The following is a 21,292-nucleotide window of genomic DNA, read 5'->3' on the forward strand; positions in this document are numbered from 1 at the left end:
GACAGTTACAAATATCTTTCCTTGCAAAATTGTTACAAAAGTTTAAATAACAAATTATGAATATACATTTTTTACAAGTGTATGAAAAAAATTGTATACACAATTTTTTGCAACATTCAGTAGGGAATGTTTTGTTTCAAAGTAATAAAGAAATATTTTTCTAAAACAAATCCATAAAAACAATGCAAAGATATTTAAATAAGTTGTGATACTCATTTGCGCGCGACATATATAATTCAGTTGGACATATTTTACATTCATAACATAAAATGATTTGTGAGGTATATACTGTACATTTAGTACAAATTCATAAAAGGACTTAAGTAAAATAACATTCATTGCAATATATCTATCTGTAAATCGATATCACAATTCACTTTTAATCATTCTCCTTTCAAGAACATTTTGTTCCTGATGTAACTCTTCCACTTGAGTACTATTTACTTTGCTATCTAACTCAAGTGACCTAATATTTTTATAATATCTCCTATATTTTTGTCTGATAAGCTTTACTTTGTGTTGATCTTCTTTGAGATCGATAGTAGAACCTAATATTAAGTGTATATCTTTAATGTGTGCCAACTTCAGTAAAATGACTTTTCTTTTATTTCTAGCACTTAATCTCCCTAATAGAGTAATATGTCTTATTAATTTTCGATAATCTCGAAGCAGTTGTTGAATAATATCTAGACACAGCCAACGAGTTCGAGCGATGCACACATCTGGAACTATACCGGCTCCAGACTGACAAATATTTACAAGCGCTTCAACATGCGAATCCCCATCCAAATTCGCTAAGATAAAATTCACAAGATTCGGTATTGTAACTGACAGAGAAAACGGATACACCGTGCTATCCTCTTTTCTGTAACGAAGAAGACTAGAGAACTGTTATAGAATACAATCACGAATGATCCATTATAATTACCTTTCGGCAGGGAAAAAAAGAATAGATGGGAATCGATTCATATTATATTCCCATGGTAAATCATTATTATCACCATCTACTTTTACAAATAAAAGATGATCCATTTCGCGTAAATAATGAGCTACTGTTAAGTACACATAAAATATTGCGCTACAAAATGCACAATAAGGAGAGTGGTACATTACGACCACATCCTAAAAAAGATCATTAAATTTAATATTTTCTTTATGGCATTATCTTATAACATTATAATATGTTCATTACTCTTCCCAATTTACCTTTGTTGGATCTAAAATAGTATCTAAGAAAGTTTCAGTTGTCAATTCTGGTACGCACACACTTTTTACGTCCTTTGTTTTGCAACTAACTTTAGTCTTAAATTTTTGCACAAAACGTCTTGAATTATTAGAACGTAATGTGCGTTGTAAAAAGCCTTGGGTATAATTATTTATAAATTGTATAAGTGTATATCGACTAAAATCCTCCTGCATGACATATTGACTCTCATGCTAAAAAAGAAAATTACGAATTAAATATATGTGAAAATATAAAAATACATTCAAATACTTACAGCAACATCTAATATCACAACAGCGGTCTTATCCTTCCTACTTAAAAGGTCTATGCCCAGGCCTTCCGCGAAGTAAAAATAATGTAAACTATCGATCGCTATTAATGTCAAGGTTTTGTTAATTTTACACACTGACTTTGTTAAATTTATATTCGGATGTTCAAGATTATCTCGTGGAAATACAGGTTGATGATATCTGTTTCCTGTTATCCATCTTTTACATTCAGATTTTAAATATGCTTGTTTTACTACGTCTGCAGATCGTACATCCTCTTCATTTGCAGAAGACGCCGATGTTCTGTATTTTTTAATAACAAAATAAAAATATTAACTAATAAAGGAAGTACAGAAACAATTCCTTTCATACCTCCTGGATTTAAGGTTGTCTTCGTATTTTATTGTAGTAGGATCTTCGTTACAACAGATTTCATATGTCTGCTGTGGATTATGTACAGCTGGAACTTTGAAAATATCTGCACCTTTACAGACGGGATAAAATTTATTAGTATGAAGTTTACAGACAGGCATTTCTCTTTTTGCATTATTTAATATGTTCTTTTTACATAAAGAACATTTGTTCATTACAACATTGACACAGCAACTATCGTTAATCCATTTTTGAATCGAGATGCTGGTAGTGAAATCGTTTGTTTGATTTTTGGTTTCCTTCAAAAGTTTTGCACAAAATGTATTTCGCTCCGAATGCCTCGCAATAGCATTGCGACGCTTGAAACTGAGACGCTGAATTATCTCCTTAGGTAAGACATTATCTGCACAATTATAGTACTGGAGTCCAATTTCTCTGATCTAAAAGATTAATGTAATTCTTATTAGATATCCTTTGAATACCGCGATTAGGTTTACAATGCTACATACTAGATTGAAATTGTAATTTTCAGGATGCAAAGGATTACGAGGTGTGAAAAGAAAAAGTACAGGCCCTTTCTTTAAATATGGTGCTAATGTTAATGCTTTTACTCCAGGAGGTTGCAACCATAGAACTGGTTGATGAATAGAACTGCTAATCCAATTTAATATGTTTTCGGAAGTCCATTCAGAGTCTTCTGGATACCTCTATACATTTGAATTCTCAAACTCATTTAATCGTGTTATATATGCAAATGTTTCTACTTTATGTATCCAATGTATTTACCACTGCCCAAATATAAAAACTTTTTTCATGTACTTACTAGAGACTTGCTCCACATAAATAAATTTGCAGATGGAAATTTGTAGATATTATATTCCGTTTCACTAGATAAAGCACTAGTCACAACAGCAAAAGCCAATTCTCTATTAGGGTCCTCTTCCAATGTTCTTATAGCAGCTTTATAAAATTCTTTGTAGCCAGGAGTTTTATCTAACCGAGTAAAATTAAAATAACCTACTACCACAGCCTGCAATTACAGTAACAAATAACTCACTGTTTTATAAATAACTATGTACACTAAGATCCAACATGTAAATTATTTATTTATACTTACATTATAATTCACACGTAAATCTGTTAATTGTTCTTTATGTGTTATCCTAACAATTGGATTCATAATTGTATTAAGAAATTTTATCATATATGACCATGTACGTATACCTCTGTATTCTATACCAGAATCCCTTGAAGGATAAAGCATCAGTACTGGGTAGATTTGTACTTTGTTATACTGAGCTCTACATTCTGAGTTTGGATGCCAGCAATTAATAGCAGCAAAAAATATCTGGGGATCACAAAAATATCTTAGTCTTATTATTTTATGATTATAAAATAATTAATTATATACACATATTTGATACCTGTGAATGATAATATTGAGCAACTATTTCAAATTCTTGACGCACAGCTTGGCTTTCTGCATCCCATGGAGCATAATACATAACAAAACTAAAATCTGCTTCTGTCACCCTCTCTATCATAGCGCTTAAATGTCCTTTATAAAAATCTAAGACAATTGAACTTTGATTAAAAAATGGTTTAGCTAATGGAGGCTTTGATACCTTCGGAGCACTGCAATGAAAATAATCGCCATATAATACAACATATACAATAATAACACATATAATACTATCAGATAAAAACAAGCATGACTTGTTGCTACTGTATTCGTACAGTATTGATACCATACTTTCAAGTTACGAAGTATCTATTGCACAGTACCAAAATATAAAACCATGTTTAAAGTGAGATAACAGTATCACACTAAAGTTAATGAATTTTTAACTAGAAAATCGTTATAACCTAAAACTTACGAACTATGGAGTGCAGCTAAGGTCAAGATAATTGCAAGGAAAAAATGAATAATTTTTCTAGCGTATGAGAACATCTTGCTGGTTAGTCTCTCTTTTATCACGACCTTCTGATGCGACTCTTTGGCCACGTCGTTACTTTTTGAATCTGGTATAGTCGTGTGCGAGTTATCACCATTTCTCGGCGTGCTTGTTTCAACTTCTTCTTTCAACATTATCCGTTAAACCAAAAGGAAATTAAAGGGAGGAGAATATCGTGCGTTAAAGCCTCATCACACACTCGTTGTTTACTCCAGTACTGTCAGTCCAACCATTGTTTATTTAATTAAAACTAATTAGCCGGGGTTTCACGGATTTCGATCGAGCCATCTGTATTTTTGCAAACCGGAAACAGCTGAGCGCTTGTCAACATATCAATGCACGAACAAGATTTAATATTCATATAGTTTGTTTCAACTAAAATTGAAGGGGTTGTTTGCGATATTCTCTCGTATCTATCGAAAGCAATAAGTATTATGGAAGATTAACTGATATTAAATATATGTATATATTATAAATAAATATATTTGAAAAGTGAAAATAGAGCTTTGAAAAATTAGAAGTGTTCTATGATGTTTAATGCTTTTTACGAGAATTTATGTCCAGATAAGGAGCAATATATAAATACAATGTTTTCATTATGTGATTGTATTTTATACTAATGAAAAATTACAGGAAAAATTACAATGAAAAGTTTATTAATTTTTTTACCAAACAGGCTTTACAAGGAAAAACCTGGATACATGTTTGGTAAAATAGTGTATGATGATAATACAGGAGTAAAAAAATTTTATGTCATTGGTGTATGTAAGGTAGATAATTTAGAAACAATGAAATGTGCCAGTATAATTGGATATTATTCTGGCAGCGAACACAAAAGAGGATATGTAGATAAAAAATATTTAGACTGGATTAATATATGCTTGAATTCTACATTTTACTCTAAGTGTGATATTTATGACTACAGTCTGAAAGGTATTATTGTGAACAATAAAAAAATTTCTACTCTACACTGTCATACAGCCATTATAGTATATGATCAATCAGCATTTAGAGAAACAGAATTATTTGCTCAAAAAGCAGTATCTGGAGACCACTTTTATGAGTTAATGAAAATCATACAAAACAAGCAAATTGAGAGAGAAATACAGAAGAAAGGAAAATGTACTTATGTAAAAGAAACACTACTTGTGTATCATATGTTCTTATACTTTTATCCAGTCCTTTTTCTTGCTAAAATAACCAACAAGTTATTACCAGTTTTAAAATATTCTTTTCTTGGTTTGCATGTTAATGGATGGTTGGAGAATGTCAAATGGATGTTAATCACTGTAATAAAGAACAAAAAATTTAATTTGAAAACTGGTAATTATGTTTTTGCATTAATAATAGATATGTTATTGGGAATTTCAATATTACAGTTATTATTGCATTACTTTGAGTACATATCTCCATCTCAGATACTTTTGGATAATGCAGAGGTAATTTTAAAATATACATTGAAAATAATATTAAATTAATGGTAATATTTTAACGTATGAGTATTTTACAGAAGGCTGTCACATTTTTGAAGGATTTAATTAACTGGCTAATGGGTGTACCCGCTGGTTTAAAATTAAATCATGCCTTAAACAATATGCTTGGGAAATTTTTTCTATACCACATACATATGTGGTGGACATTCTTAATATTTATGAAACCTGTAATGGATTTTACATTCGAAGTATTGGTATTATTTGGGAAGCTTGGTATTACATTTCAAATAGCAATAGCAGCTGATCTTCTAGCACTTGTCAGTTTTCATGCTTATTGTATCTATGTATATGCTGCAAGGTACTAAATATATAAGTTATTAAATATATAAGTTATAGAAACTGCAAAAATGCAAACTGAATAATAATTCAATTTTTTATCAGGCTTTTCAATATTCAATTAAAGGGTATTACTGCTTTGTTTCGACTATTTTTGGGTAAAAAGAAGAATCCATTGAGAGAAAGAATTGATTCTTGCCAATATCAACCTGATCAACTGTTTGTAGGAACTCTATTGTTTACTATTCTACTGTTCCTCATGCCAACAACTTGGGTTTATTATGTAGTTTTTACCATGGTACCTTATAAATAATTAAACTGTGATTATGATTATGGTTGAAAAATTCATAAGTTCATTTTACAGCTCAGATTAGCACTAATCAGCTTTGGAGGTTTGTTGACAAGAATGAAGTTTTATCTTCAAGTTATGCCTGTATATACATTTTTTAAGTGGTTATTTCATTCTTATAGCACATGCAGTAAGTGAAATACTTTTAATCAATTGTCAACTAATTGCAAATGCTGTCAATTTATTGGATTACTTACAAATTACACGATTTGTATGTTCTAGGTATTGTTAATATTAAAGTATATTCAAATAGAACAGAAGGTCCAATAATATTAATAATGACAATGGTAGTAGCATCATGGCATTATACATGGGACAAATGTATACCAGACACAATTAATCGTCATCCACCCATAGAATGGAATAAGATAATAAACAATATAATATGGGGTGAATTACTCTATCCATTATAGATTCCTATTTATAGCTTTATTGAACAAAGAACTTACATGTGTATATATCTTACTTAATTCTAAAATAAACATTGTTAACTAAATTAGATTCCATTAGATTATTCAATTTCATGCTTTATACTTTTCCTTTTGTTTTCCATATATTTGTTCAACAATTGCTGGGTCAATATTTTTGATCATAGCTTCATCAATATCATTTTCTTCCCTCAAGATACCAAAGTATATGGAAAAGGCAGCTAGGCTTAAGCCTATAATTAGACCTTCATAATTTGGTCGACTTCTACCTTCAATTGTATGTCTAGCAGGATATGTTGCTGCTTTAGATGTTGAGTATTTATAAGGCTTGTCATAATCATCGTCATCTTCATCTGTTTTCTTTGAATTGATACTATATTGTAAGGTGGAACACATTTGAAGAAAAGATTGCCTAAAACAATATGTCACTTTTTATCATAGTTTCAAAATACTTAAAGAACCTAACCTCTTTTTTAATACGAATAATTTAAAGATTTAATACAAGAAAAGAGAGTATCATGTATTCAAATATACCTGTTCTCTAAGAATGATTTGCTACTTTTAAGATGTAAAACATTTTTTATTAATTTTAAATGCATCATTCTTACAAATAAGAATTGCTCAACGTCTAATTTGGAAATTCACGTATTAATTTTACCAAATATTATATATATATATTATATTTGGTGTTATTTCTCTTTCTTTACGTTTTATTTTGTAAATAATAAATATCACTTAGATATTTATAGACATTTGTACTTTCGATGTCCTTTTATCGTTCAATATTGTTTAATGCTATGAACAGACGTGTCCATAGTCCATACACATGTTCAACGATAACTAACTGTAGAAACAGTTATTTTCGTATATTTGTTGCTTAATTTTTATTTAGTATCAGCTACAAAAATATTATCAGTACTTTAAATGTTGCAACTTTATAGATTCAGAATTATATTCATGCATAGAACACTGAAGTGATTTATACGATGGGATTGGAAAATACGTCAAAATTTAAGGTTATAAGTTCAAAATCGGGAAAACGAATGAAAAAAAACTATAAATCGGGAGGTGGATATTTAATAAATTTTATTCATGTTCCTATATACATAATTGTGACATGAATTTTATTCAAGATTCTGTATAACGCGAGTTTATAGATTTTGAATTTATCATTTACAGAAATTACAGATAAAATAGATAACAATGTTGATACCTCTGCATGTGATACTAATCAAGTGGAAAACGTGAATAAGCGGAACATGAAACGTAAAAGACAAACTAAAAAAAGAAGAAACAACATTAATGATAACATTGATGAAAATATAATTAAAGATGACAAAGAGGAGAATGTCTATACTGAGATAAAAGAGAATCAGGATGTAGAAGACACGAAGAGCGATGAAGAATCATCACCAAACAAGAAAGCAAAGTAAAAATTACTATATATTCATATTTAGATTTTAATTATTTTTTATATTAAATTATATATATGAAAATTGCTTTGTCAATAGTATAGATACAACAAATGGTTTAAATGATACAGAAGAAATTTATAAAAATAACTCGAAAACTCCAAGACAGCCTTCTAGAAGACAATTAAAAAAACAAAAAGTTGAGCAAAGAAAGGATAAAAAAAGGATGGCCAGTAGAATTGAAGCAATGACGAAAGGACTTAATTATGTTTCAAAGGTTTCTTTTATGATGTCATTTTTTAAAATGGTAATATTCAAAATGAAACAATTTTTAATTCTACCTATAATAACTTCATTTATAGTGGAAATATGCACGAAGTGAATGGAAGTTTGAAAAGATAAGACAAATTTGGTTAATTGACAATTTGCTAGATGAAGCTTATATTCCAGATGACATTTTTCCAATAGTTTTAGAATATTTTGAAGGATGTAAAGGAATGGCTCGAGAACTACTTTTAAGGAAAGGCTTGGATGTTGTAAGGAAAGTAGAAAATGAACGAAATAAAGACGAGGTAGAATCTGTTGCTTATCAAAGGGCAAGAAAACTTCTACAAGCTTTACCTACCGAAACCTAAATAATCTGAAGTTATACTTAAAACCTATCAACTAGTTCATACTTTTAGTGAAATTTATTTTACATTTTGAAATTTATTTTACATTTTTTTTTATACATTATCCCAACTATTTGTTTCTTTATTCACGAAATAGATATATCAAATTTTTGTAAATAATTAAACAATTAAATTTTATCTGTTTATTATATTAAAAACAATTTATTTCACATATATATATGAGAAGCTTACAATTGGTTTATTCTGGAGATATATATAAATAAAAAGTTATACTGTATTATACACTTATTACCATACAATATTATACAAGTACTTTAGTAACCATAAGGTTACTCCAACAAAATTACAGTTAAACTAGATTACATTATTCTGAATACTTATCTACAAATTGTTTAAGTTTATCTACATCCTGGAGACCAACAATTCTGTCTAAAACTTTTCCATCCTTCATTGCGATCAAGACTGGAACAGAGCCAACCTACATATATAAAATTTCTATTATTTTCATTATTTCAAGATAGGTAACAAATTTACAAAAATAAGAAATAACCTCGTAATCTAAGGCAAGATCGCTATTCTCGTCGATATCAACCTTTGCCAGTAAAACTTTTCCTTGTTTCTCTGCGATTACCGATTCTATACGAGGAGTGAGCATACGACATGGATTGCACCATCTATAAATCAAATTAAATTCATTATGATAAATTTATCATTAAAATCATTATGACAGTCCAATTTTTACATACGTTGCGAAAAAATCAACGATCACAGGCACTTTGGAGTTTTTAACGCGATCGTTGAAATCTTTTGGATCTTGAACTTTGAAAGCAGTTGAAATCGATTGTTCTTGAGCCGGTGCATTTGCAAAGGCTCTTGTTCCTAGAGCAATACGTACAGTTCTCAATCCAGTTCGGAACATTTTAATGTTTCGTTGATATAGAATAACCTACGACGTGTAGCAGATGTGTAGTAACTACGAATAAATTCTAAAACGTAATAACGATTTGATCAGTTCTAACCTAAACTCTTGTTCGGAAGATTGTACCGTACTGTTGATTGGGATTGAATGAGGTTAGGTATAAAATAACCAACAACGTAAAAATAAATTCTCCACGTGGTGTCGTTTGTATAGATTTCATTTTCGTCGAATCAGCTGAGAACTTTTCATTCGGTAAACAATAAATACAGATTTACGCTGTACATGTTTGTTATTTCATAGAACTGTGTATATTTAATAATGATACAAATTATATAACTTTTAAATATAAACATAATTAAACGATTGAAAATAATATTTATATGTGTTTATCCTTATAAAGAATCACTAAAGAAAATAAAAAATAGAAAAAACGAATTGATTGGTGTATAAAAAGAATAGAGAATCCTATTTAAACAAATACCGATGATCTTTTTATTACATGCATTTTTCAAAACAGTGTAAGATTGTTCTAACAAGCGTTTTCATACAGTTAAAACACTGTATAAATTGTTTAAATTCTATCTGATTATTTATAATTGAATTTGATGGAGTAATCAAATTATAATTTTCACATCACAACTTTTCAAGGATTAAGATCAATTTATTTTATAAATACCTACCCATGTGGAAAAGCGATGTAAAATACTTGTGTTGTAGCCATGACTTTGATCGAGGATAAAGCTTTGGGAACCCTATCTTAGAAATCATTTATTGAGAGAGTTCTCATTTCGTCTAATATTGTTTCTTCACCTTTGAATGTGTAGAAGATATAGCCACGAGATAAATAATGAATCAATTTGTTATAAATTTTGCCATCGTCAATATATTATTTTATTTTATTTTATTCATTAATACTTTCCTAAAGAAATTGTCCATGCTATTAGATCCTTTATTTAACCGCTGACCATTTAATTCGTTGATCTTGGTATCTTGAACTGGCGAGTCATTTTGCCAATGACCTACTCTCGTTTTGCGGCCTCGAACGTTTGGACCTCGGTCATGTCCTAATCCTTTAAGCATACGTTATGACACTGAAACATCTAATGACTAAATTCCTTCTATGAAGTGGACTAAAATTATTCAATTGGAAGAGTTTACTCTACTGTATTGTCTATTATCGACAGAGTCGACAGCCATGACTTCTTTACTGATTATTTACAATTTTTTAGATTTTACGTTTACGAATTTAAAAATTCATTTTAATACATCTATGGAAAAAATACTGCTGATGACTATCAGTACAGCCTTCACTGAAGACTTCCTAGAAGTTTATATTATGAGTAGAATTTGAATAATAATATATCCTCCGAAGTTTCCTTTTCCGAATGCTACGATTCTTCTACGAATATCAGAGGAATCCATTTTTCCAGCTTATTTTCACACATGACGATTGTCAAAGTAATTAGTTTGCAATATTGATGATCGTTCACCTTGTCCAATAACATTAAATGTTTTCTATTCATTACTATTGTATTCCCGACTAATGATACAATACGAATAAATTAGGAGATATCCTGTGTTTTCACCTGATGAAAGAAGCATTGACTTAATTATTGATTTTCACGCCTAGAGTGATGTAATGAGCACGAATGCTAGGTGCAAAAGCTTCTACTGTATAGCATGGTCCTAAATTAAAGCATTATGTGGCGGCACCGATTGATATCATGACACTCAGGGTCGATTCGCAACATATTCTTCAATGTTTTTGAATAGCGATTGAATCAAGGCTAAATTACACTTTATACAGTTCTAATTGAGATTTCGGTTCCTTATTGTACACTTTGAATTACTCTGTACTGAAGATCATTAAAATTGTCTGAACATTTGCTATTCTATTAAGAATAAGAAAATAGCGTACCATGTAAAGAAATGGAGCTTCTTTGTTGTGATCAATAGGAGTTGCTTTCTCAATATTTATAAATGACGATCATTTGAGGACTGTGGACATTTCTGGAAGCTCTGTTCTGATTCGCAACTCTTTCCGAGTACAGTGTTTGGCGATGCCTTCTTGATATATATGTATTCCACCACGACGAAATTGAAGCTTAAAATTTGCATAATGAGCCAAAGAGGAAAGAATCGTAGAAGACTTCGATGGGAGAAATTGCTAGGAGGATTTTTTAGTAACAAGAGAACCGTTGCAGGAAATGAGAAATTGTAGTAACAAAAAAAGCAGTATGGAATAATAATGAAATACCAGTGGAATATCATAATAAGTAATGCGAATAAGAAATAAAATATTAACGATCAAGGAAAAGGAGTTTCAGCAATACAAAAATGCAAGATATAAAAACAGGAATTCCAGTAATAAAGAAATAGTAAGAATACTTGAAAAGGAGTTGCAAGAATGATAAAGGAGTACAGAGATACCAAAGAAAGGATTTCAACAATAAGGATTCATAGAAAGGGCCGTTTGAAACAATAGAAAAGACAAAACAAGGACATAAACCTGTAAATTAAATTATAAGACATTTTACTTAAGTACTGATGAAAATTACTACTGTTTAGATTTACAAGAGATCGTACTTTGCTCCTTTGCGATACATACCCGACAGGAGAAACTAGATCAGACTGATCTCTGACTTTGACTGGAAGATGACTCATTGCTTACAGTTTTGTAATGGTCGTTACGTAAAATGAAAATACATTACGTAATCCGTTTCTTCGCGCGTTCTGAGAGGGCGTACTTATGAAAATAATAGATTTTCTCCATGGGAAAGCCTCTATTCATGGATCAGCACGACACGACAAGAAGCAGACAATCGTTCCCTCCTTTCACGTCGAAACAAAGTCGCGACACACTTTCAATTGCCTCGTTATTAATTTCAATAAACACGATGTTTCATCAGCCACATCTTTATAGCGCAACGATGCGTATGATAATAAAAATGAAAGTTTCTCGCATGAAATCACTGGATTTTTCATACGGTTAATAAATTCTGGATCCTTACCAAAACCTGTTGATACGATTTCCAAATAAGTCAGCGATGAAAATGAAATAAGGAGGAGGAGAAGATGTTAGAATTTACTCGATGTAACTTTGTAGGTTTAAAATGAAGGATGTTGCGCAAGATAGAGCATCGTTGAGATATGACGTGAACCATTACATTCAAGACAGATGGTTTCTTTGAAGCAAACTAGTCAGCTTTAGTCTTCAAGGTCTTGGCTACCTTGGTCACCGGACCATTTTTCTACGTGACCATGTTGATGTTTTTAATCGTAGAAATTTTTTCTTGCAACCAACAACACACGTATTATCTCGCCAAGAAACAACACGTTCGTGTGTCTACTTATTGCGTAAAAGCACCAAGCTGTTCCCTTATACAGCAACGACGCCGCAACGACTGCTGCAGCGAAAATACACTATATCATGGTAGAGCGACCTCCTTTAAAATGCACTCACGCAAAGCAAGGCTATGAGAGGATTTTTCTGCGTTCTTGTTTCTATTTTGTTTGATATCTAAAATTCTCGATATTCATGCGTAATTTTGTGTCGGCGACTTTCGGGTGATATTCCTGGAAGAGTGCCATAATTTTGTGAGTAATTCTCTGTATAATAAAAAAATATAATAAATATAAAATAGGATAATATGGACGTATAATAATAGTATTATCTTAAGTTAAATACCTGAGGCTTTTAATACATTCAGCAATTATTTCTTTATGGAATATATATATATGGAAAGTTTAAAAACAATGCTTGTGAAATAAATAGGAAAGAAATTACTGCGCTTATTACAGCCGTCAATGATTCCCTTGAAAGTTCATTATTTCAAATAAACTACCATACCTTTCATCTTGTTCCGGTAATCGAGGGTTGAAAATGGGTTTTTGGGGATGAAATCAGTTACGAATATGGATTGAAATATTATTACCAGTTCATTCGACGTTGGTACGTTTTCCTCGTCACTCGATTGAAATTAAATCTATTGCTGAATTGCCAGGAGCAGTAGGCAGGATAGAAAACTCTGAAAAAAGAAATAGAACGCCGGGGGTTTTGAATGGAGGAGCTGAGTTTGTAATCGCAGAGAATAGAGGGGCCAGGGGATCTAGTCAGAATACTATGACATTGGGGTAGGAAAATAAAGGGAGAACCGTTGGTCGTTATGGTAACCGTCGATTTACGATTTCATCTGACCGACAGCATGCTGACTAGAATAGGTGACCCACTACTCCCCAGAAAATGTGTTTTGGGTACTATGTAGACTCCCTTACGTACCAAGTATTTCAATTTCCTACTCTTTCATTAAGTTATCTTGATTAATAGGTACGTTGATTTCAACTTCGTTGAACCTTCTGTCAACTTTAAGTTAATACAATGTCCAAATGATAAATATTCTATTACAGTCACTAAGATTTTATTCCATTTCGTTGACAATTTCGTTTATCAAAATACGTTCTCCTGGGATGAATTCTAAATTGGAACACCGTTCGATTCTGAAGAAATGAAATTAACTACTAAGATTTCTTTATTCGTTTGCTGTTAATCAGGGCCACCGAGCTGTCCCGACATTGGAGTTCATTGAATATTTCCCGTGGATTACGTAGTCTCCCACGAAACGTCGCTCAATTTAATTAAACGGTCTGCGTTCCCCGATGGAGCGTAAAAATCTCTGGAAGCGTCGAAACATTTCTCCCGCTTTGGGCTTCGAAGCGGTAATGATCCAATCGGGGAGTTAACACGTCCAATGTTTGCAGACGTGCTCGTTTATCGTATTATCACCAGCTAACTGGTTGGTAATTCTCGACTAGTATTTTTGTTACATGACGGAGAAACAAACGTTTCGATAATCAACTTCCTTCAAGGATAAAATAATAATACTGTACAAAGCTACATATAACTTTAAGTTTTATAAGACACTGAGAAAAAAAACCCGAGAGATCTCCTGATCTGTTCACAGTAAATTAAAGATGATTTAGAACATAACCATCTGTGAAGAACTTCCATACAGAGAGTTAATACTCGTGATCGCTAATTGAGTGCAAAATGAGTTGAATTGCAAGTGAAAACGATGCTACCCGAAGGCATCCAACGTCCTAGTTTTGCTTTCTTCTTTTCTAATCTCGTTTAGACGTACCCTTCATGATCCATGGGAATAACAATTGCGAATCGAATGCCATGAAACTCTTTATCACATGTTGCCTGCATCGTCATTGTGCTAATTTTTCGTAACGCTCGCGCTAACAGCATTACTGCGAAACCTTCGCTTCACTTTTCGGGATGTGTGACACCACGACCTAAATTAGCATCCACTGGGAATGTGGGAGATATGTTCAGCGCTCTTCTTCTGGCCGTAGAATCAAAACTTTAACAGTGGGAATATATATCAATTTAGTCGAAAAGTCCAAGTATTCTTCTAATAAAGTCTATAATGTTCATATTTTTATTATCTTAAGATATTATAGCCATAGGTTGTAATTATAAATTATAAGACCTTTATAAGGATATAAGAAATGTAGCTTTCATTGATGATATGCCTCGCGTGATCGAGCAATCGCTACACGTCGACATATTTTCATCGCTGTAAATTCTATAATGTTTGCGACGGACCTTACCTTGTCCTTTCATCTTTTTTAAACTAATGAAATTACCCACCTATGATACAGAATAAAATCGACGCGAACTCGAACAGGTCTGCCAGCCTCCGGTCGATACTTGGAAGACATTTGAAAAGCTCAGCAGCTTGAAAACTCCGGAAGCACAATTCCAGCGTATTACTTTCAGTTCAGTACGAATCGTTGCCCTAGTGAAAATCACTGACCAACGATTTCACGGTTTTGACTGCTTAAAATCAAAGGTAATCCGGTGTAAGCCTGAAAGCAAAGTTTGTGTCAAAGAGGGAACTTTTAACTCGATTAGATAATTATATGTATAGCACGATTATGAGGTACATTAACTTCGTCGTTTTCAATCTTTTAACGTGAAAAATTTAATATTGAGTTTCATAAAGAAGAAAAATTACAATATATACTGATTATAAATTGAAGTCAATTCTTTCATTAAAATTGGTGAGTTGGAAACGATCGTGACGTGTATAATTCTTGGATTATCACTTCTACTGATAGACACGCGATGCCTACAGCTCGCACAATATCCATTAGGTAAAGATAAAAAGCTGATCATTCAAAGTTCAATCGATTCCAATCGAATATATTCCTTTCCCTTGGCCTGACTTATTGATAGGAGCGCTATCATTCCTTCGACCCACCTCCCTCTTCACGTTTCTAATCCGTAAACCAGCTAGCTTGCCTTCCTGCTTTGATGGTGTTATTTTCATCCACGACGTACAGACATGAAGAGAACGAGAGAGAGAAAGAGAGAGAGAAGGAGAACGTTGGTTTTAGTAGGCCACTAGGAAACGGATGCGCAGGGCGCGGCCTTTGCCGATATACTAGTTCGCACATTTATGATCGTTAAATCAGAACTGACTTATTTCCAGCGCCACTTCTCATTTCTCCCGTTTATGGGCTTGCATACTAACTGTGGCAGAATCAGGTCCAATACCTGGACAGTTTGTGGAATATTATTCAGCGTCCTTGGAATCTGATTCCTGTGTTTCTAATATGGAATAAGGCGCAGTAGCGCCTTCGTCCAGCGGAAAGTTAGCACAGGAAGGTTGACTGAGGAACCGATATTGATCTGAGAAGTATTAAAGCGATCCTTGACAAGATAGGACTATGATGGTTTCATCATGTACGTTCTCCATTTCAAGTTAAAAACGATTGTTATGGAAAGAGCGTAAGAGGATTGTGAAATAAAAATTTCATAGACTGGAAAGGGTATTCTGTCGGCGGATTTTAACAGGGAGATTTCCCTACGATTTACGACTGCAATCTGATGCTCAGCGAGGGTGAATTGTCCCGTTTCGAGCTCATCGAACTTTTAGTTTTGACACAGTGGGAGAGTCACAAGTTGAGTTGGAAAAGAATCGGTCGATTTGCGATGAACGAAAGGTGGAAGCGTCGGTGGAAAAGAAATGTCCAAATAAATGATAGGTTGTCGATTCTAACAGCAAGTTACTAATGGACAGATTCGAATAATTTCTTGTCGATATCACGTATAGCAAAATTTATCTTTATTGTGCTCGAGCAATTTATCTTCTGTTCGTATGCATGGCGCTACATTAGCCACCTGCGCTGTTTACGATTTACAGCGTCGAACCTTTCATGTAACTTTATTTCTAGCGCGTTGCATAAGACCGTTTGTCGATGCACCAGATCAAGTTCGAATTTTTGTTACGTTCCCTTCTTGTGATTATTATTTCCTTCTTATGATCCTCGCAGAAAAAACTTATCGTTTCATTGATGCAACTTGAAGTGAAAGCTCGTCCCGACGAAGGCTGCAGTTGATTGTGACCGTGAATATTTCGTGCCTGGAATTAGCAACGAGATGAGTAAAGAGGATATGAAACGAGCAATGAGTAAGAGGAATTAACGAATTGTGGGATGCACCGTGTCACTACGATTCAATGGAAAAACAAAGCGAGTGTGGCCAGTTAATGATAATAAAAATGAAGGTATAAAGTGGGCCGTGACACAGAATTTTCAACCGCGAACGCGACCAACGTTTCACAGAGGATGTAAAACTGCGTCGGCATAAAAGAACGACAAGGACGTTGATTATATTATTTTCAAGCCTACGGACATTTACTATTAAGCATATCTCTTCACGGTTCTAGATAATTAGCGTAGTCAATTTGCGGTGTTGTTCAACGATCGAGATATACGTATTAACATATCATATCTGGTAATTTTCCAGAAAGTTCTTATTACTTGTTCTTATACCAGTGTAAAATACTATACGTTCGTCACGTATCCACTACATAAAAATCATCAAGTTAACTATACGCTCATCGATATTCTCGAGACGTTAATTTACAACTTCCAGAGAGACGATAAAAACATTGGAAAAAGTTGCATCACAAAGTGACTCATAGTGATTCACTTTATATATTTCTGTAATGACTGGTACCAGTCGATATATGATAACATCGATTTTACGTACCTCAACGAGTTATAACGTTCGCACGAGCCGGTACACGAAGAAAGAAAACTGATGTAACTGTGGATACCACGGATGCAAAAGGGTCACGAGATCGTGACGTTTTGGTGAAAGGTTCATGCGTTAAATTCACGGACGCATCGATTAAGATCTAAGTACTACGGCCACAGATGTCGAGAGAAGGACCTACGAAAGTTTTGTGGTTTGCATCTTTCGAAGGTTACAGAGATGCAATATTTACTCTAAGATGAAGACAGACGTTGTGAAACACGTCGGAAGGAAAATAACACGACGATTCTTAGCGCGTCTTCACTTGTTATTTAGATTCCTCGGATGTCTTGAAGAGGAATTATCGTTTCGCAATGTGCTAATCATTGACACAAGCAGGAAAACGGAAAAATTTCGATCTGAAAAAAGATATGAATTTCTCACTGTATTAAATATTCATAACGACAATTCTATTCATCGAAGAAACCGTTAACTGATAAGTAAACAGCGAACGTGCCATTATAATGGCTAACTAATAAATAGGAACTCGATTATACGTAATACTTGGGAAGGGATGAGCGTTAATTAAAGTAACATTCTTACACGTACGTTAAGTGCTTCTAAGCGCTGAAAATGGCGCAGTACCCGCTGGTCAACTGCGAGTAAATGATATCAGCAATATTAATAAGTTACCAATTAGCATAAATCTGTAATTCTGACCCTCTTCTTAGTCTAGTTGTCTGCATGCCAATGTAACGTCCGGTTACCTGAGACACATTTCATTCTTCCCAATCATTATTTCTTCATTTGATTAACTTTTCAATATTGCAATTTGAAATGAGTATCGCGTAAGACCGCGTTCGGTTATACCTGTAATATTCGCAAATATTTGTACATTAGAATACTTAGTGGAGTGAGAATAATGTTATCGCTAAGGCACTAATAAGCAAGTCGAGCTATGCAAATTCGAAACGTAAAACAGAAAGCGAACGTAACAAGTAAATAATACATACTTTGGAAATTGTTCTTGGTCTTTGATTTTTAAGCTAGTACTTCGAAGAAATGTTCAAGGATCAAAGTAAAAATAGTCTTCTGCAATATTCGTCAAAGCGGTTATGTACTATCAGCCTCGTTTCGACCTGGAATCAATGGACGATGAAACGAAAAAAATTACTGATCACCGGGCATGTCGACGTCGTTGAAATAACGAGCTCGCCAATAATATCTAGTTCGCTGGTGGCTCGTGAAAGATTATTTCGTTTACCTTGGATAGTTGCCTAGAAAATAAACTGTACAGTGAATGATATCAAAATATGTTGAAATGTAATGCAAACAAGATGATGATATATTTCGCAGTAATAATCCAAGATGACCTATTCCAACGATGTTTACGCGAATCAGATATGCTATACGGAAGATTTGGAATATTCAAAATATTTAGAAGCGTTTTATGTCAAACAGTGTCTTAGAATAATTTAATTCTGCGATTGTGAAACTTTCCTCGGTAACAAGCTGACGTCTGATCAATAGCATTCCTGTGATGACTCGCGTTAATGAATTATAAGGAACGAATTATATAGTATATTATATAATTGCAGAAACATGGCAAGCATCTCAAGTCTCTATAACGGATGAAAACAATGAATAAGAATAATCCTACGGACGTCTGGAAGTATCTGGATGGCCATGATGTTGAAATGGCCAACACCTATTACAGATATACTACCAGTGCACACGCACTTTATTACTGTTATAACATTACGTTATACACATTACATGATCATTCGTCGACAGTTATGCCTCGCTCGTCATCGTTCTAGCGCTTAATAAAACTCTTCTCTATGGATCATTGTTACAGGTGACCTTCAAAATTCCTCTAATATGTATTTGCTCTCTTACGGATTAGAGTCTTCCTTCCCCGAAATTACAGGAATCTAATTTCTTCGCAATTTTAATTCACAATTTTAGCTCGATGTAACGTTTAACCGATCGTTCCTCTTTCCCCGATCATTCTCCGCTTCGTCATACTTGTAACATAAAACATAAGTTGGAAAGATATTGGCTTCGTGATAGACGATTCTTGTCGCGAGCCGTACACGTGTTCACAAATTCTATGTTCTTGATGAATTCTTATAAATACTTGAACGATTGCCAAACTATTATTCTACTCCTTTCACGTGCCGTTTTACCTTCAAAAATACGATACGCATCACCCATTCATGGACTCGTAAAACCGTCCATCAAACACCAGTAACCGATGGCAACTATTTTTAACAATTTCATCAAGCCACCAGTGATTGAATATTTTCTTTTAGCTCTAATCATGGTTCTTGCTCAGGCGTATTAGAGAAAATGTAATTAGTATCTGACCATATATAAATGTCCAATACGTTATGTTTTCCATTGAATACATCATTGAATAGAAAATTTTGGATTTATGTGGAATATTAGGAAGTAGATTAAACTCGATCAATTTGAAATAATTAACTTGATGGATTCTGTTTCCTAAGGAACTGCGGAGGAATTTTCGGAGCTCTGGAAGATTTGACGATAAAGTGTCTTAGACCGTAGGATAGTTATTGATCGTAACCGTTATCCGATGCATTCATTATCCATTTGATCGAGATCAATGGATCATGCACCAAGGAAATTGATCTGCATGCGGTTACTTGGGCAACACTATCGATGAAATGCTAACACTATGACCAATATTTCCGGTTGACGTCTGGTTTGAGATAGATAACACTGATGGTAAAGTACACTGTAACAGGAGTATAAATTTCTTTTATTATTGTTCTTCATTTGCTTACGATGAATTGTAAATTATATCCAACTCTTCTTTTTTTTATCACGTTCCCCTTTGATAAAATGACCTACCTTTACCAAGAAAAAAAAAAAACAAGTCGAACGGGATTCCGAGCAACGCAGTTGTACAAGGGTGCGATTCGAAGAAATAACCGTTGAATCGATTTTTTGGGATCATCCTGGGCAAGATAAAGCAGAGCATAACAACCTTTTCTAAGCTCACCCTTTTCAGCGTTTCCTTTTCAAGCGGATCCGGCCTTACAACTCTGAGCCGAGTACCATTTTATTCTCAACCGTCTTTCGTTTAGCGTAACAATGAACGTACGCAGTAACTATCGTAGGATACTAAGAAGAGTATTAACTTAATTACCAGCTGGACATTGATTGAAAATCACCGGCCAATAAATTGCGAATGAATAAATAAAGAAGAAAATAATAGATTAGACGAAATAATATTTTCAACAAGATTCTAAGAACAGACTAATGGTTCTCTTTCTTTCCCTAATTTAATTGTGAAATATTTTTTTCGATATATTCAAAGTAGAATGGTTTATAATATTTTTTACTGGATATTGACGCCGAGTGTAGTATAAAAAGCACGTGATCTGTTTTCAGTGTCAAGATGAAGATAAATAACGTAAACAAATGTAGATTGGATTCAACTATTTTAAAGATAATACAGCTTCAAAGGTCAATTAGAATAATGATTCTGCAAATATGAAGCATAATTTTGTGCTATATCAGAAATGATGTGCATGAAATTGATTTTATGACTCGTAACCAGATAGATACCGAGCAAAAAATTAATATTGTCACCAGCATTTTGGTGAATCATTGTAAACGTGCGACGCAATTAATTGTTTCGATCAATAAAAAAAATTAACTTAAGGTACAATACGAACGACGTTCGCAATGACGAATACTGATTCAAACCAGGAATGTTAACAATGCATCCTCGGCACGGTTAAGTAGCCGAGCTACGTTTTGCGTGGAAATTATGGTGGGGATACCTTGCTGGGTGTTCCTGTTGCACATACAATATCCACATGCATCCCTATCCACGTACGATCACACGTGTAGTGTGTACACGTGCACAGATGATCTTAG

General features: G+C 33.3%; 4 protein-coding genes and 1 long non-coding RNA gene across 7 annotated transcripts; 1 reads left to right on the forward strand and 4 right to left on the reverse strand.

Annotated features, from left to right (window-relative positions):
- Positions 1-324: 324 nt before the first annotated feature.
- LOC117155080 (thioredoxin domain-containing protein 11) lies at positions 325-3,955 on the reverse strand. Its single transcript, XM_033330645.2, has 10 exons — positions 3,744-3,955; positions 3,291-3,501; positions 2,984-3,214; positions 2,690-2,896; positions 2,376-2,573; positions 1,867-2,306; positions 1,500-1,797; positions 1,207-1,437; positions 929-1,122; positions 325-865 (listed from the first exon to the last, which is right to left on the reverse strand). The coding sequence occupies exons 1-10, from the start codon at positions 3,953-3,955 to the stop codon at positions 367-369; spliced, it is 2,721 nt and encodes a 906-aa protein (XP_033186536.1). The 3' UTR covers positions 325-366.
- Positions 3,956-4,264: 309 nt separating this feature from the next.
- LOC117155081 (uncharacterized) lies at positions 4,265-8,695 on the forward strand. Its single transcript, XM_033330647.2, has 8 exons — positions 4,265-5,260; positions 5,332-5,612; positions 5,696-5,888; positions 5,955-6,069; positions 6,162-6,329; positions 7,547-7,796; positions 7,879-8,056; positions 8,142-8,695. The coding sequence occupies exons 1-8, from the start codon at positions 4,466-4,468 to the stop codon at positions 8,412-8,414; spliced, it is 2,253 nt and encodes a 750-aa protein (XP_033186538.1). The 5' UTR covers positions 4,265-4,465; the 3' UTR covers positions 8,415-8,695.
- On the reverse strand, positions 6,347-7,386 carry LOC117155089 (uncharacterized). Its single transcript, XM_033330661.2, has 2 exons — positions 6,902-7,386; positions 6,347-6,779 (listed from the first exon to the last, which is right to left on the reverse strand). Exons 1-2 carry the CDS (start codon positions 6,967-6,969, stop codon positions 6,461-6,463), a joined length of 387 nt encoding a protein of 128 aa, XP_033186552.1. The 5' UTR covers positions 6,970-7,386; the 3' UTR covers positions 6,347-6,460.
- On the reverse strand, positions 8,579-10,029 carry LOC117155088 (thioredoxin, mitochondrial). 3 transcript variants are annotated; one of them, XM_076623366.1, is made up of 4 exons: positions 10,011-10,029; positions 9,158-9,290; positions 8,962-9,085; positions 8,579-8,889 (listed from the first exon to the last, which is right to left on the reverse strand). In XM_076623366.1, exons 1-4 carry the CDS (start codon positions 10,012-10,014, stop codon positions 8,776-8,778), a joined length of 375 nt encoding a protein of 124 aa, XP_076479481.1. In that variant the 5' UTR covers positions 10,015-10,029; the 3' UTR covers positions 8,579-8,775. The 3 variants fall into 3 exon arrangements, with proteins under 3 accessions (XP_076479481.1, XP_033186551.1, XP_076479482.1); XM_033330660.2 differs by lacking the exon at positions 10,011-10,029 and adding an exon at positions 9,431-9,560 and having other exon boundaries at positions 9,158-9,357; XM_076623367.1 differs by lacking the exon at positions 10,011-10,029 and having other exon boundaries at positions 9,158-9,477.
- Positions 10,030-16,449: 6,420 nt separating this feature from the next.
- On the reverse strand, positions 16,450-21,119 carry LOC117155091 (uncharacterized). Its single transcript, XR_004463864.2, has 4 exons — positions 18,394-21,119; positions 17,990-18,250; positions 17,396-17,799; positions 16,450-16,763 (listed from the first exon to the last, which is right to left on the reverse strand). It is a non-coding gene; the product is annotated as an uncharacterized LOC117155091 (long non-coding RNA).
- Positions 21,120-21,292: the final 173 nt, after the last annotated feature.

Source organism: Bombus vancouverensis, chromosome 12 (genome assembly GCF_051014615.1).
Source record: "Bombus vancouverensis nearcticus chromosome 12, iyBomVanc1_principal, whole genome shotgun sequence".
In the NCBI taxonomy this organism is placed as follows: domain Eukaryota; kingdom Metazoa; phylum Arthropoda; class Insecta; order Hymenoptera; family Apidae; genus Bombus; species Bombus vancouverensis.